A 13,295-nucleotide genomic window follows, 5' to 3' on the forward strand; every position below is an offset into this window, starting at 1 on the left:
GTCGTGTGTGAACACTCGCCCATGACGGGTTCACAAGACCCCTGCCCCCCCCCCCCCCCCCACATCAGCATTGCTTTCTGTGAGGGATGCATTCGTTCTTCTCTTGTCTGTGTGTGGTGATCGATGGTGCGTCTTCTCCTGGCGATCTTCTCGTGTTTAGGCACTGGAAAGACTGGCAGACTCCTTCCGCGATCCAACGCAGTACCTGGATGAGTACAAAGCGTACGAAGATCTGATCTCAAAGAAGGTTAGAACAGTTGTATTCCGGGAAACTAGCATGTAGTACGACCATGTAGTAGTGGTAGTAGTGATAGTGTATTCCGACTGTAGAGATGGTATTCAGCAACAGCCAGGGCTGTGCATTCTGAGCCGTACTGAATGCTCAGCTGGAGCAACGACTGCTCATGGTGGAGAGAAGAGTGGCATGAAATTGGGAAAATCTAGATAGTAACATATAAGGCTTGACAAGTAGCTAAATCGAAGCAAATCAAGCTAACTAAACATGTATGGCCATCTTGCTGAGTGAAAGAAGAAGGCAGAGAAGAAATGTTGGAACGTCTCCATGACGGCCTTGCGTTATAATTTTACTCTGAAAAATGAACACAATGCCTGCATGCTAAGCCAAGTATAATGGATTTCCGTAGAGAATGCACACACGAGGGAGTGCATTGCTCTGAACCACCTCACTGATTGTTGCCCGTGTATAGGCCTTATGCACGTTGTACAGATGCACGAAATCCCGTAGAATCCCGTAGACCCGGTTGGGTGTTGAATGTGCAGGACCCTATTGTGTTTATTGCTATTTCCACAGCGAAATGGGCCCTGAAGGCATTTCGTACGAACACTTTTTCGACAGTGATCTAGCGAGTCGTTAGTTCAATCCCAAAGTGAAGAAGCTGGAAAAGTGATTGTTCGCCGCGAATTATGAGGCTAAATGGGTCAAACACGCATGTATAGCACACAATGAACACCCAACCGGGTATGTACACACCTACGGCCCTAGTACAGAACTTCGTACATCTGTACAATGTGCATAAGGACTATTATGTGGCCATTTTGTTTGCATTTGTTTTCAGGCGGAAGAAGAACTGGAAGCGTTCTTATCAGACGAGGATCGGAAATTTGCCGAGCTCACTGAAGTAAGTATTTGGAAGCTCTCTGGTTTCTTTATATCGCTGTCAGTGTGAATGTCGTGTCTACTGTTTTGAACGGGTGGCAGACGAAGTTTATTGAATTTCCAACTATTGTTCTGTTGTTCCGAGTTGGTGTCATACATTGCGTGCTGTTTGAGGCGATCTCTTTGTGTGCGGTGAGCGCCTTGTTTTGCCTCGTGCCGTATTCTATCCGTGACACTATTTGTTTGGTTGTATTGTCCTCTCTGGCTGCCATTGCTTTTCAGGAACACGACAAGTTCTTGCAGATCACGCGTTCTTTGAAGTACGGCAAGAGAGAGGTAGGCAGTGCTCGTGTGCATGGTATGTGTGGAAGAATATGACCGTTAGCATTGTACGGAATGGCTGATGACAAGCCTGTGCCAGGGAGCAGGGAGCCCAGGTGCTGTATGCGGCAGTGACTTTACTTGTGCAATTGTGCTGATCTACCATTGTGCACTGTGCTGTGTTGTGTTGTGTTGTGTTGTACTACAGACGGTTCCGATGGGTCTCATGGAGCTGCATTTGGGTGACCTGCACCGGGCTCTGATCCGCCGCTCCGACGAGCTGAAGAACCGTATCCTGCAGTCCGTACTTTCAAAGCACGGCGAGAAGACGCAGACGTGAGTGCGCCACGCTGACCGTGTATGTGTGTGATACCTGGGTGAAGACCGCTGTGACTACGGTGACATGTGTAGAATAGTGGTATGTCCTGAAAGTGTATGCGTCCCTGTGCCGTTATGGCATGTGCAATAGTGGTGTGCCCGGACAGTGCATTCATCTGTGTCGTCATCACTGAACTACCAGCAAGGGCTGTGTCAGAAACCACATGAGTTTGAAGACCGCGGTAGGGCATTGCCATGGTGGATGCTGAAGCCAGTACTTACGTGTCGATGGCTTTGTGTATCCTGTGATCTCTGTTCTCCTGCAGGCTGGTCTCGGAGTTTGAGACAGTCACGGACAAGGCACTTACAACTCCAAGAGACACCGATCACATCGTCGAGTTGAAAGAGTACATGCAGAACGTGCAGAACAAGGTGCTGCCGGAAATGGAACGATCCGTGCTGGAGACGAAAGACCGCCTGCTGTTCTTGGTCAGTTATCTTTGAGCTGGGCGGACATGTACATGTGTCTTGAATAAGTCAAATTTCTTAGACATCAAATACATGTAGTGTATAACAGGGTGTTGTGACATCTACAGTCCATTTCAAAATAAGAAGCAAACAGGTTTGTCGAGGAAAGGGATGAAGATAAAGGAAGTTCGAAGATCAAAGTGCATAGAAGGTTTTTCTGGGCATGGCGATTTTTCTGTTCCTGCAGGTTGAGTCAATGACTTTGCCCACCGCTGAGCAGAAGATGTGCATGGATGTGTTCAACTGGAACAACCGCATATCCGATGTCATTGCCCAGCACAAGGAAATCATCCAGCGCGCAACGCAGCATGGCCAAGACGCTCTCAGGGTTGGTCCAGCGTGGGGTATCTGTTGCCTGATACATACATTCTCTTTCAGGGGTGATCCTTGTGTTTCTTCTGGTATCAACTGCATGATAGGCCACACAGTGTGAAACATGTCGGGGCAACCACTCTGATAACGGGACTACCTGACCCAGAGGACCACTACAGACAGTACCAAGAGGTGTGTCTTTTCCACCAATGTGAACCTGGATAAGGAGATCGCCTGTACACAGATGCCGCATTTTGAAGGTCCCCTGAGCATTTGGCTTGCACAGCTTTCACGGTACTTGTTTTCACATCCCTGGAAACTCGGGTTGTCAAAGTCTTGGGTAGCATAGTGTAGTGTTATACTTGTCTTTATATATAATAAAGTCCTTGTACTCAATCTCTTACTTTATTGCAATTGCAGTGATAGACTTTGGTGATGACGGTGTTACAGAGATGATATTCAAACTAGTTTAGGAATTAGATTCCATTTCTTTCTTTTCCATTGTGCCACTTTACATAGCTGATTTCGACTTCATCGATGATTCATTGTGCGCATCAATTGCTTACTGTGTTGTTTCGGCTTTTCTGAACAGCTCAAGCGTGAGCGTTTCAAGGAAGAACTGCAGGGTTACAAGCGGCAGCTGGCCGAGTTTGTGGTAAGGCCGTCCGTGCCTGCCTTCATGTCTACGTGAATATGTGTGTGTGTGTTTGTTTGTGTGTGTGTTTGTTGTGTGTGTGTGTGTGTGTGTGTGTGTGTGTGTGTGTGTGTGTATGTGTATGTGCGTGCGTGCATCATTGAACAGAAGCACATGGTGATGCACATCTACGCACATGCACACACACGCGCGCACACGCGCGCGCACACACACACACACACGCACACACACACGCGCACATGCACACACTGATGTGCAGATCGTCTACCCACCATTTACACCATGTTTGTGTTCTTTTCCTGATACGTGTGCTGTCAATTAAACAATGGCTCTCTGCTTTCTTATACAACTGCTTGATCTAGACTTTTGATGATCTGAAGAAGATGAAACTTTACGTCAAGAAAGCCAGTGCTTTGCAAGCTAAACTGGACACTGCAGCAGAGAAAGCCGAGCAGTTTAACCAGGAAGAGGACGCCTTCGACTGGGAGAGAACGCAGTACCCAGAACGTATTGAGGCTGCTAACACGCTGGCACCATACGTCAAGCTGTTCGACACCATCCACAATTTCGACGTCAAATCCAAGTGAGTTGCGAATTTGCTATTGATTTGAAAATTGAGTGTGCATGTGTGCGTGTGCGTGTGTGTGTGTGTGTGTGTGTGTGTGCGTGTGTGTGCGTGTGTGTGTGTGCGTGCGTGTGCGTGCTTGCGCGTGCGTGTGTGTGCGTGTGTTTAGTGCATACAGTGCAGTGCATGTCCTAAGCTTACATTGGATCCTGTGCGCTGCACTGTGCTGCCGGACCAGCTACAACGTAGCAAGCATGATGGCAACACGTTTTCTAAGTGTACACGTTCAGCAGCTACCCACTGTACCCACTATACACGTGGTCACGCTCACCTTGTGACCTACACAGTGCACTATCAGTATCAGCAGAAAGAATGCAGGGATTCATAACTTGGAGATTCGCATGGCATGCTTATGTGTCTCGTGCATTTTTTTATTTGTGCGCGCTTTGCCGCAGCGATTGGATGTTCGGTCCGATCGACAATGTCGATCCCGATATCGTGGAGCAGGACGCCGGCAGCATGTCCAGGAACCTCTACAAAGCGGAGAAGCAATTCCAAGACAACCCGAACCCTCTTGCCATGGCCAAGGCGGTAAGTGGATGACCTGGCCTGGCCTGGAGTCTCTTGTCTACTACTTTCAGGGGAGGGGAGGGGGGGGGGGCATTCCCAGAGGAATATGCTGGTAATATAGGGGCATCGGAACTGGTGCAGCAGGTGCGGCGAAAGCTGCACCAATAATTTTATCTTGTGATTTTTGAAACAGTAAAATACCGTAGAATCCCGCGGATAAGCCCATGGGCTGATCTGTTTCACAAGGACATTTCGGTGGGCTTATACGAGAACATGGGCTTATGCGCGGGCATGGGCTTATACGCCGACACCAAAATTATGCTTTTGAAAAGTAGTCAAGTGGTGTGCTTCACTGTCCGAAGAGGGCAGAGCCTTGTACACAAAGTATCAAGGAAGTGAGAAGTACATTGTTGAAAACCACTGTGCAAACAAAAACAACCGATGATTGTGTTGAAATGTTAAAAAATCTACATGTGCTATGTACGTACATGGTACGACCAAGAGTCCGGACTCTTGGTATGACCTAGGCCCATGGGCTTGTATGACGAAGCTTTGTGATGTTCGAATTAACCCTGGGCTTATGCGCGAGCGTGGGCTTATACGCGGGTGGGCTTATCCGCGGGATTCTATGGTTGGCTATTTGGGCCTCATTTTCCAAACGTTTTTCCCAGGAGAGGGTCCCAGATCCCAGGCCTGTTCAGGGCCGCTCGCCAATGTCGAATACCTTCTCAACACCCATGTAATCGTGTACCATTACCGTTCCTGTGTGGTCTGTTGTGAATGTGGTGGTGGGTCGGGACAGTATGAGCACTTTTGACCTGAGGAGGACAGTCAAAGGACCTGCCTTGCGAACATAGTGCAAACAAGCTGGGTTGAGCGCTTGCTGTGGCACAGGAGTCTGCATCGGTGCCTTTGGCTTTGTGCTCGATACCTTGGTGACAAGTTCTTGACTGGTCTCTGGTTTCTGATGGCGGTTCACCAGCCTCTGTACGAGAATTCAGCCCAAGGCGTTTTCGCTTGCACATCCAAACTCCGAACACATCCAAACATCACTACACATCCAAGCTATTCCTGGCCATCATCGTGTTGTCACCACCGGCTGGTGTGTGTGTGTGTGTATTTGTGTGTGCGTGTGTATATGCGTGTGCGTATGCGTGTGTGTGGGTGTGCGCGTGTCTGTGTGCGTGTGTGTATGCGCGTGTCTGTGTGCGTGTGTGTATGCGCGTGTCTGTGTGTGTGTGTGTGTGTGTGTGTGTGTGTGTGTGTGTGTGTGTGTGTGTGTGCGCACGTCTGTGTGTTCTCCTTTCCAGGTCAAGCTCAAGGTTGAACACTTCAAGGAGTACTTACCACTGGTGTCGTCACTCTGTAATCCTGGCCTGCGTGATCGCCACTGGGAGCAGATGAGCGAGGTAGTGGGCTATCCACTACGTCCTGACCCGGTACGTACTGTGGAGGTGGTTTTAGTATTGTGGCCGTATAGCTGAACCTAAGTACTGTCCTGCTCGATGAAATCCAGTCGCGTCACTCAAGTTTGCGCCTTGCACCTTTTCACAGCCCAGTGTGCGCAACGCCCGGCGTGTACTTGAGTGACGCGACTGGATTTCATTGAGCAGCCCTCTAGTTGATGTAGTATAGCCCATGAAGGAAAGGCTAGGTTCTTGTTTCTGATAGCTGCTTCTTTTACCCAAGTTTCGACATGCGTAGACTTTGACTGATCATGAAGCATCGAAGTACAGAAGGTATTTCGGAAAAAAGAGTCCGATCAAGAATTTCCTGTCTGTTTGGTATCAAGTTGGTCTGAGTTTGCACTTCAAGGAGTACAATGTGGCAGGAATGGATGTTAGCGTTTGACCACTGAAGAATGCAATGCAGTTTCCGACCAAGTTTACCAAGTGTACTTGTGTGCCATGTATGTATTTATGTGTCTCCAGGATACGACATTGAAGAGTCGCATCGACATGAACTTGGAGGCTCATCTGGAACGCTTCGAGACAATTAGCGAAGCCGCCAGCAAGGAATTCTCCCTGGAGAAGGCCATGGAGAAAATGATCACCGAATGGGACGAGGTGTGTGTCCGTATGTCCGTGTGTGTGTGTCCGTGTGTGTGTGTGTGTGTGTGTGTGCGTGTGTGTGCTGTGTGTGTGTGTGCTGTGTGTGTGTGTGCATGTGTGTGTGTGTGTGCATGTGTGTGTGTATGTCCGTGTGTGTGTGTGTATGTCCGTGTATGTGTGTCCGTATGTCCGTGTGTGTGTGTCCATGTGTATGTGTGTCCATATGTCCGTGTGTGTGTGCATGTGTGTGCATGTGTGTGCATGTGTGTGCATGTGTGTGCATGTGTGTGCATGTGTGTGCATGTGTGTACATGTGTGTGTGTGTGTGTGTGTGTGTGTGTGTGTGTGTGTGTGTGTGTGCTGTGCTGTGTGTGTGTGTGCATGTGTGTGTGTGTGTATGTGTGTGTGTGCACGCGTGTGTGTGCACGCGTGTGTGTGTGTATGTGTGCTGTGTGTGTGTGTCCGTGTGTACACTGTGTTTGTGTATGCACATGCGTGCATGTGTGTGCATGTGCATAATGTACGTCATGAATTGTAGCATCGTGTTCTAGAGGTGCAACCCAGAAAGTTGGAAGCTGGAGCTACAGTAAAACCTGTGACTACCGACCACCCGTTGGGGTCAGAGAAGTTGTATTTCTCGCCGGCCGAGCGCAGCGAGATAGGCGAGAAATGATTTCTCGCGAAATATTTTCAGTTGCAAATATGGCATCTGGTGTGTTCTTTGTTGTCGCTTATTTTCCTGACTTCTTCAGTCAGTTTTGAGTCTCACCAGTGTCCCTGCCCTCCCACCCTTTTTTTTCCGTGCATATTTTCAATGCTTTTTATCACTGTTTGCTGTGATGTGCTTGCCATGCCTACATGATGCCTAATCGCCATTGGGGATATACACCCGGTTTTTTCCCTCACAAATGCGTCCGTCGGCGCGAGGGTTTTTTCCCGGCTGGCTCGGTCCAGGAAAATTAATCTGACGGTCCCAAGTGGTTCTGCATCATGGCCTATTCTGCTATCCACTGGCACGCCTATTCTATCTGAGACACTCTGTTCTCAGTCCTTGCTTGCTTCCATACCTCACTCATTATCCGGTTCACATCTGGCTGCGGCCAACTACCCTTCACTTTGTGTGTTGTCGCTATTGCTGTCTATGTCTCTGTGTATGCCAGTATATGTGGAGCGAGAAAGCGGTTTTTAGTGGCAGGTGGTCCTTAGTTAGAGGTTTGCACCGCACAACCATAAATGAATGTGAGACCGTCCGTGCCTGGCGAAGTGGTCTGTAGTACCAAGCTGGTCACTAGTCACGGTGGTCTTTAGTTACAGGTTTTACTGTACCTGCATCTTGTGTTCATGTGCATTATGATCCTAATTATTATTTTATCTACCTGTGTGATTTTAGTGCCTAATGTGTATAGTGTATTCCCGTGTGTATGCATCCACAGATGGAGTTCACCATGATTGCATACCGAGACACTGGCACAAGCATTCTTTCATCCGTCGACGACATTCAGAACCTGCTTGATGACCACATTGTCAAAACGCAGACAATGCGTGGCTCACCGTTTATCAAGCCGTTTGAGGCGCAGATCAGGTAGGCTGCTTGTGTTTCGTCATGCACTGGATCCGGGTGAGAAAGGTGTGTGTGTGGGTGGATGGGTGTGGTGTGTGTGGGTGTGGGTGTGGGTGTGGGTGTGGGTGTGGGTGGGTGTGTATATTGTGTGTATTGTGTGTATTGTGCGTGCGTGTGTGTGTGTGTGTGTGTGTGTGTGTGTGTGTGTGTGTGTGTGTGTGTGTATTGTGCGTGTGTGTGTGTGTGTGTGTGTGTGTGTGTGTGTGTGTGTGTGTGTGTGTGTATTGTGCATGTTCGTGTGCGTGCACATGGGTGGGTGGGGGTGGGAGGTATATGTGAGTGTCCGATTGTCGGCGTTTGTCTGCACCTTAGAACTAGTATTGCCTGGTTGCCATGCAAGGCTGTAGGTTCGCTGGTGAATCTAGGATGTGTGATTCATTCCTTTGGTACCTTGGTGTATCGGCAGGTCATGGGAGGGCAAGCTGCTGATGCTACAAGAAATCCTGGACGAGTGGCTGAAAGTACAGGCAACCTGGCTCTATCTTGAACCGATCTTCAGCTCTCCGGATATCATGGCGCAAATGCCCGAGGAAGGCAGGTGAGAAAGATGTTGCAGAGTGCATGTGGCGTTACTGGCATCTGCTGTGCGTATTGATGTTGAACTCTTAACCAAGGCAATTCATTTTGGTGCATTTTTGAACCTGAAGTAGCGTACTTTCCATCACAACTGAATCTCGTTTTAATAATTTCAATGCAGCATTATACACGGTCTCTGTTGTGTTGGTTCAATCCTACAGGCGCTTTACCACCGTGGACAAAACATTGAAAGCTGCCGTTACACAAGCGCTCAAGGTAGAGTCAGCATCAAGATATTAGAGTCGCTTCTGCCAATAAGCATGTGCTTAAATTCTCTAGCTGTTGCTTTAATTTGGTGTGGGAGAGAGAGAGAGAGAGAGAGAGAGAGAGAGAGAGAAAGAGAGAGAGAGAGAGAGAGAGAGAGAGAGAGAGTGAGTGTGTGTGTGTGTATGTGTGTGTATGTACGTGTGTACGCGCGCGTGTGTGTGTGTGTGTGTGTGTGTGTGTGTGTGTGTGTGTGTGTGTGTGTGTGTGTGTGTGTGTGTGAGAGAGAGAGAGAGAGACAGCCACACACACACACACACACACACACACACACACACACACACACACACACACACACACACACACACACAAACAAACATACACACACGCACGTGCGCACACACACGTGCCCACACACACACACACACAGCAAGGGAGCAAGAGGACATGTTGGTGACCTACATTGTCCTGTTGTGTTGTGCTTCGTAGGACTTGCATGTGTTGAAGGTCATTGACATCGACGAGTTGCTTCCCAAGATGAAGAACAACAACGAACTTTTGGAGCTCATTCAGAAGGTACGTATGCGGAATGTGTGCTCGGTGTACATGTATAGCGGTTGGCTGTGAGGAAACATTCTATTTGAAGAGCTGGGGTGTTTTTGATGCCAACGACATCAGATAGCGGCAGCCCAGTCAAGCTAAAGCCAAGGTTTTGCGTTTCATCCCCTTATATGTACATGTACATGCAGTCAGTCACTGACTGCAGATTTCAGCAAACCTGAGTAGTAAATGTTGCTCTCTGCCCAATTTTCCAGGGATTGAACGACTATCTGGAGAAGAAACGTCTGTACTTCCCGAGATTCTTCTTCTTGTCCAATGACGAGTTGCTCGAGATTCTTTCGGAGACCAAAGATCCAACTCGGTAAGCCTGCTGCTTCCAGTGTCAGCTCAGGGCGCCAAGCTACTCTATCCAGCTGCCAACGTTGTTTCCCACATGGCACATAGAACACACAGTTTTGGAATAGCCTTTTGAAGGGTTTTCGCAAGAAGGGAAGAAATGGCGTACATGTTCTGCTATGAATGTTGCCATGGAGCTAGGCACAAGTTTTGTATTTGCGGGCTACTAGTAGCAGCCTTCCCTGGAGGCAAAATGTTACATTTGACTTTCAACTTGTTATACCTGTTTGCATGGCATAACTGGTTTTAAATGGTGTCATTGATGCAATTGAAGATATTGATTTTCTTATTCTGGTAGTATCCTTGCGTAATCATACTGTGTGCTCTTTGTGGTCTCTCCCCCCCCCCCCCTTCAATACAGTGTGCAGCCTCATTTGAAGAAGTGCTTTGAAGGCATTGCAAAGCTCGAGTTCACCGAGATCCTGGACATCACACACATGAAGAGTTCCGAGGGCGAGGTACGGTACTGGATGCTGCACTGCACAAGACCATGCGCTGATTGGCCGGCTTTTTTATTTCGTGACGTCGGGCTGCATCTACGTGCCGCTCTACACGAACAGGCTCTGTATGTCGTGCAACAGCTTAGTGTGCTGCACTGGTCAGCACAAGTGCATCACGAATCTGCTGCATTGGCGCAGTTGCAGATAGTAGCTGTGACGACTAGCTAGCTAAGTCGATGTGCATCAACGCACAATTACAGATAACTGTGACGATTAGTTGGCTATGCCAACGTGCATCAACACAGTTACAGATAGCTGCAGGTGACTGAGTAGCTAAATCTATGTGCATCAACGCATAGTTACAGATAGCTGTGACGGCTAGCTGGCTAAGTCTATGTGCATCAACACACAGTTGCGGATAACTGTAGACGACTGGCTGGCTAAGTCGATGTGCATTTCTTGCCTGTTCTGTTCCGTGTACTTAGGTGGTGCCACTGATTGACACCATCTCCACTGCCAAGGCTCGAGGTCAGGTAGAAAAATGGCTGCTGGAACTCGAGATTGACATGATTGCCAGTTTGAAGAAGGTAATCTAGATGCTAGCGGGCGTAAAGATGTTGCATGAATACCTGTTCTGTGTATATCAACTACAGTAAAACCTGTAACTAAAGACCACCGTGTCTAGCCACCAGCCTGCTACTACAGACCACTTTTCCAGGCACGGACGGTCTCACATTCATATGGTTGTGCGGTGCAAACCTCTAACTAAGGACCACCTGCCACTAAAGACCACTTTCTCTGGCCCCAAGGGGTGGTTGTTAGTCACAGGTTTTACTGTATGTGTGCTGTGTAGCTGTGCTCTGAACTACTTCAGTTGTTGTGTTTGGTGTGCTGCATCTTACCCAGCAGACACCCCTGTGCTGTGAATTAACATGCTGTTGGCTAGTTTCACACATGGTACTAGTGTTGTGGACTGGACATGCTATCAAGATTTGTATGTCCAAGTTCTTCCGCAATATACGAAACAATTTTTTTCCCGCAAGAATGGAGTGCTCACTAGCTCATACATATGCCTAAGTCCCACTCGTCCTCCATCTGTGCTTATTTCGCAGGTCATTGCTGACGCCACACAGGCGTATATCAAGCGACCGCGCATCGAGTGGGTGCGTGAGTGGTGCGGGCAGTCTGTGCTGTGCGTGTCACAGCTTTACTGGACAAAGTACACGCACGACGCGCTCAAGACTGGGCCAAAGGTAGGTTTCAGCTCTGTTGTGTGTCTGGTGTGCCTGCTGTGGCTCAGTTCGGAATGGCCGATTCAGTACAGTGTCAGTATGGATGGTGGTCTTCACAAGAATGCCACACTCTTCTGTAAGGTCTTGAATATAGGCTTATCTACCGGTCTGTAAGAATGCTGGTACAGTCAGACTTCGTCTAACCGCACATATCCGTTTTCCACAAAAATATCCGGATAGGCGAGGGAACCTGATTATCGAACACACATTCTGTATATATCCACTACATATGCTGTAAATCGGTAACCAACGATTTTCTTCCGGATGGCGAGGGATCCGGATAAAAGAGGACTGGATAAGTGAGGTCTGAGGTCATATCGGTGTACATCCACTTGATCATTATCCCTTCACTTCGTCGCCTTTTCGTAACGTGGTCCCGGCGTTGGGTTTTGTTCATCTCCCTGCCAGGCTATGGAAGAGTACCTTGCCTTGAACACCAAGCAGATTGAGGAGATTGTGGCACTGGTGCGAGGCAAGCTGCCGAAGCAGAACCGCACCACGCTGTCCGCTCTGGTCGTGCTGGACGTGCACGCCCGTGATGTGCTGGCCCTGCTCGTGAAAGACGGTGAGTCATGGCGACTTGTTTTGGCCATACTCTGGTGTACAGTGGGTTTACTGATATGATTCAGTTCCCCTTTACAATATACACACATATGCATGAACCAGGTACAATCACTATAGTTGTAAGTATTATGTGAATTATTACTTTCGTGAACGGAGAGGAAGGACTACAAGAAGGAAAGGGGAAATGAGATAAGCTTGACATGTAGAAGAAAAAGCGACAAGGTCAATCGTGCACCTAGCCAAGTCTATGAAGACCAAACACTAATTGTAATATTACAACACAACTCATGGCATGCGACACCAACTATAGCATCACTACTATGGATCGTACATTCATGCATTCACAAGACAGATAAGGGTTGTTCGAAGCTAGCTTACAGGGAAACATTGGTCACCTTGGTCAGCATGTTGATTTCTACTGGCGCCTCTGCTGCCTCTGCTGCCCGACACTCATACTAGTGGTGGCTGATTTATTGGTGTTGTACAGGTGTCCAGGATGAAATGGACTTCTCATGGCTGAGTCAGTTACGCTACTACTATGAAGTAGGTTATTGTCACATACATGTACTCTTAGCTGTTGGAGTTCAAATGTTGGTGTTCAGCGCTATCATGATTGCTGCATGTATTCAGGATGCTGTCTCGACCTTGTATTGAAGCCCTGTCGTATTTTTGATTTCAATCTCGCTGCACTCTTCTTTCCTGCATGAAACCAGTACCAGGCTATCAACAATTTGTTTTCGGAGATCGCTGGCGCATGTGCAGGGGTGGCAAGTGAAGTCCGATCTCACGACTGCAACCGCCCGGGATTGTGTGGCCCTAGTTGATAACATGGGCGTTGCGGTGAAAACGGCTCTGCTGTACTCATGCAGCTGAACATAACTCACTTACAGCACCGGCACCACCATCACTCCCATCACCACTTCTACATCTCAATCTATAGAAGTTATGCGATTAAAACAATAATAAGAGGATGAAAAAAGTGTTTTTGCTCAGTGTTTCACGCACTAAGCGATCACCAGAAAACAGAAATGAAGTCATCCGATTACATCATCAGTTGAGATGCTTTTGCGAAGTTGCGGCCTCGCGTGGCGCAGCGCTGCACTTGCACTAGCGACTCACGTTGCATACATAGCGCCCATTAGTGAATCCGCTGACTCACGCTGTATGCTTAGCGCCCATCAGCGATTCCGCTGACTCACCCCAT

At 48.3% G+C, this 13,295-nt stretch overlaps 1 protein-coding gene across 1 annotated transcript in view; it reads left to right on the forward strand.

Moving 5' to 3' along the window:
- Nucleotides 1–13,295, forward strand: part of LOC135814817 (dynein axonemal heavy chain 7-like) — a 96,753-nt gene that overhangs the window by 21,343 nt on the left and 62,115 nt on the right. Inside the window, exons 14-34 of the mRNA XM_065327993.1 lie at nt 161–247; nt 1,077–1,139; nt 1,400–1,453; nt 1,647–1,774; nt 2,083–2,245; nt 2,472–2,612; nt 3,189–3,251; nt 3,614–3,834; nt 4,272–4,407; nt 5,697–5,825; nt 6,318–6,452; nt 7,871–8,019; nt 8,465–8,596; nt 8,796–8,850; nt 9,328–9,414; nt 9,654–9,760; nt 10,157–10,253; nt 10,721–10,822; nt 11,348–11,488; nt 11,936–12,092; nt 12,579–12,634. Of these exons, the coding sequence (XP_065184065.1) occupies nt 161–247; nt 1,077–1,139; nt 1,400–1,453; nt 1,647–1,774; nt 2,083–2,245; nt 2,472–2,612; nt 3,189–3,251; nt 3,614–3,834; nt 4,272–4,407; nt 5,697–5,825; nt 6,318–6,452; nt 7,871–8,019; nt 8,465–8,596; nt 8,796–8,850; nt 9,328–9,414; nt 9,654–9,760; nt 10,157–10,253; nt 10,721–10,822; nt 11,348–11,488; nt 11,936–12,092; nt 12,579–12,634 (2,403 nt within the window). The remainder of the gene's footprint in view (nt 1–160; nt 248–1,076; nt 1,140–1,399; nt 1,454–1,646; nt 1,775–2,082; nt 2,246–2,471; nt 2,613–3,188; nt 3,252–3,613; nt 3,835–4,271; nt 4,408–5,696; nt 5,826–6,317; nt 6,453–7,870; nt 8,020–8,464; nt 8,597–8,795; nt 8,851–9,327; nt 9,415–9,653; nt 9,761–10,156; nt 10,254–10,720; nt 10,823–11,347; nt 11,489–11,935; nt 12,093–12,578; nt 12,635–13,295) is intronic.

Source organism: Sycon ciliatum, chromosome 4 (assembly GCF_964019385.1).
Source record: "Sycon ciliatum chromosome 4, ocSycCili1.1, whole genome shotgun sequence".
Taxonomy (NCBI): Eukaryota; Metazoa; Porifera; class Calcarea; order Leucosolenida; family Sycettidae; genus Sycon; species Sycon ciliatum.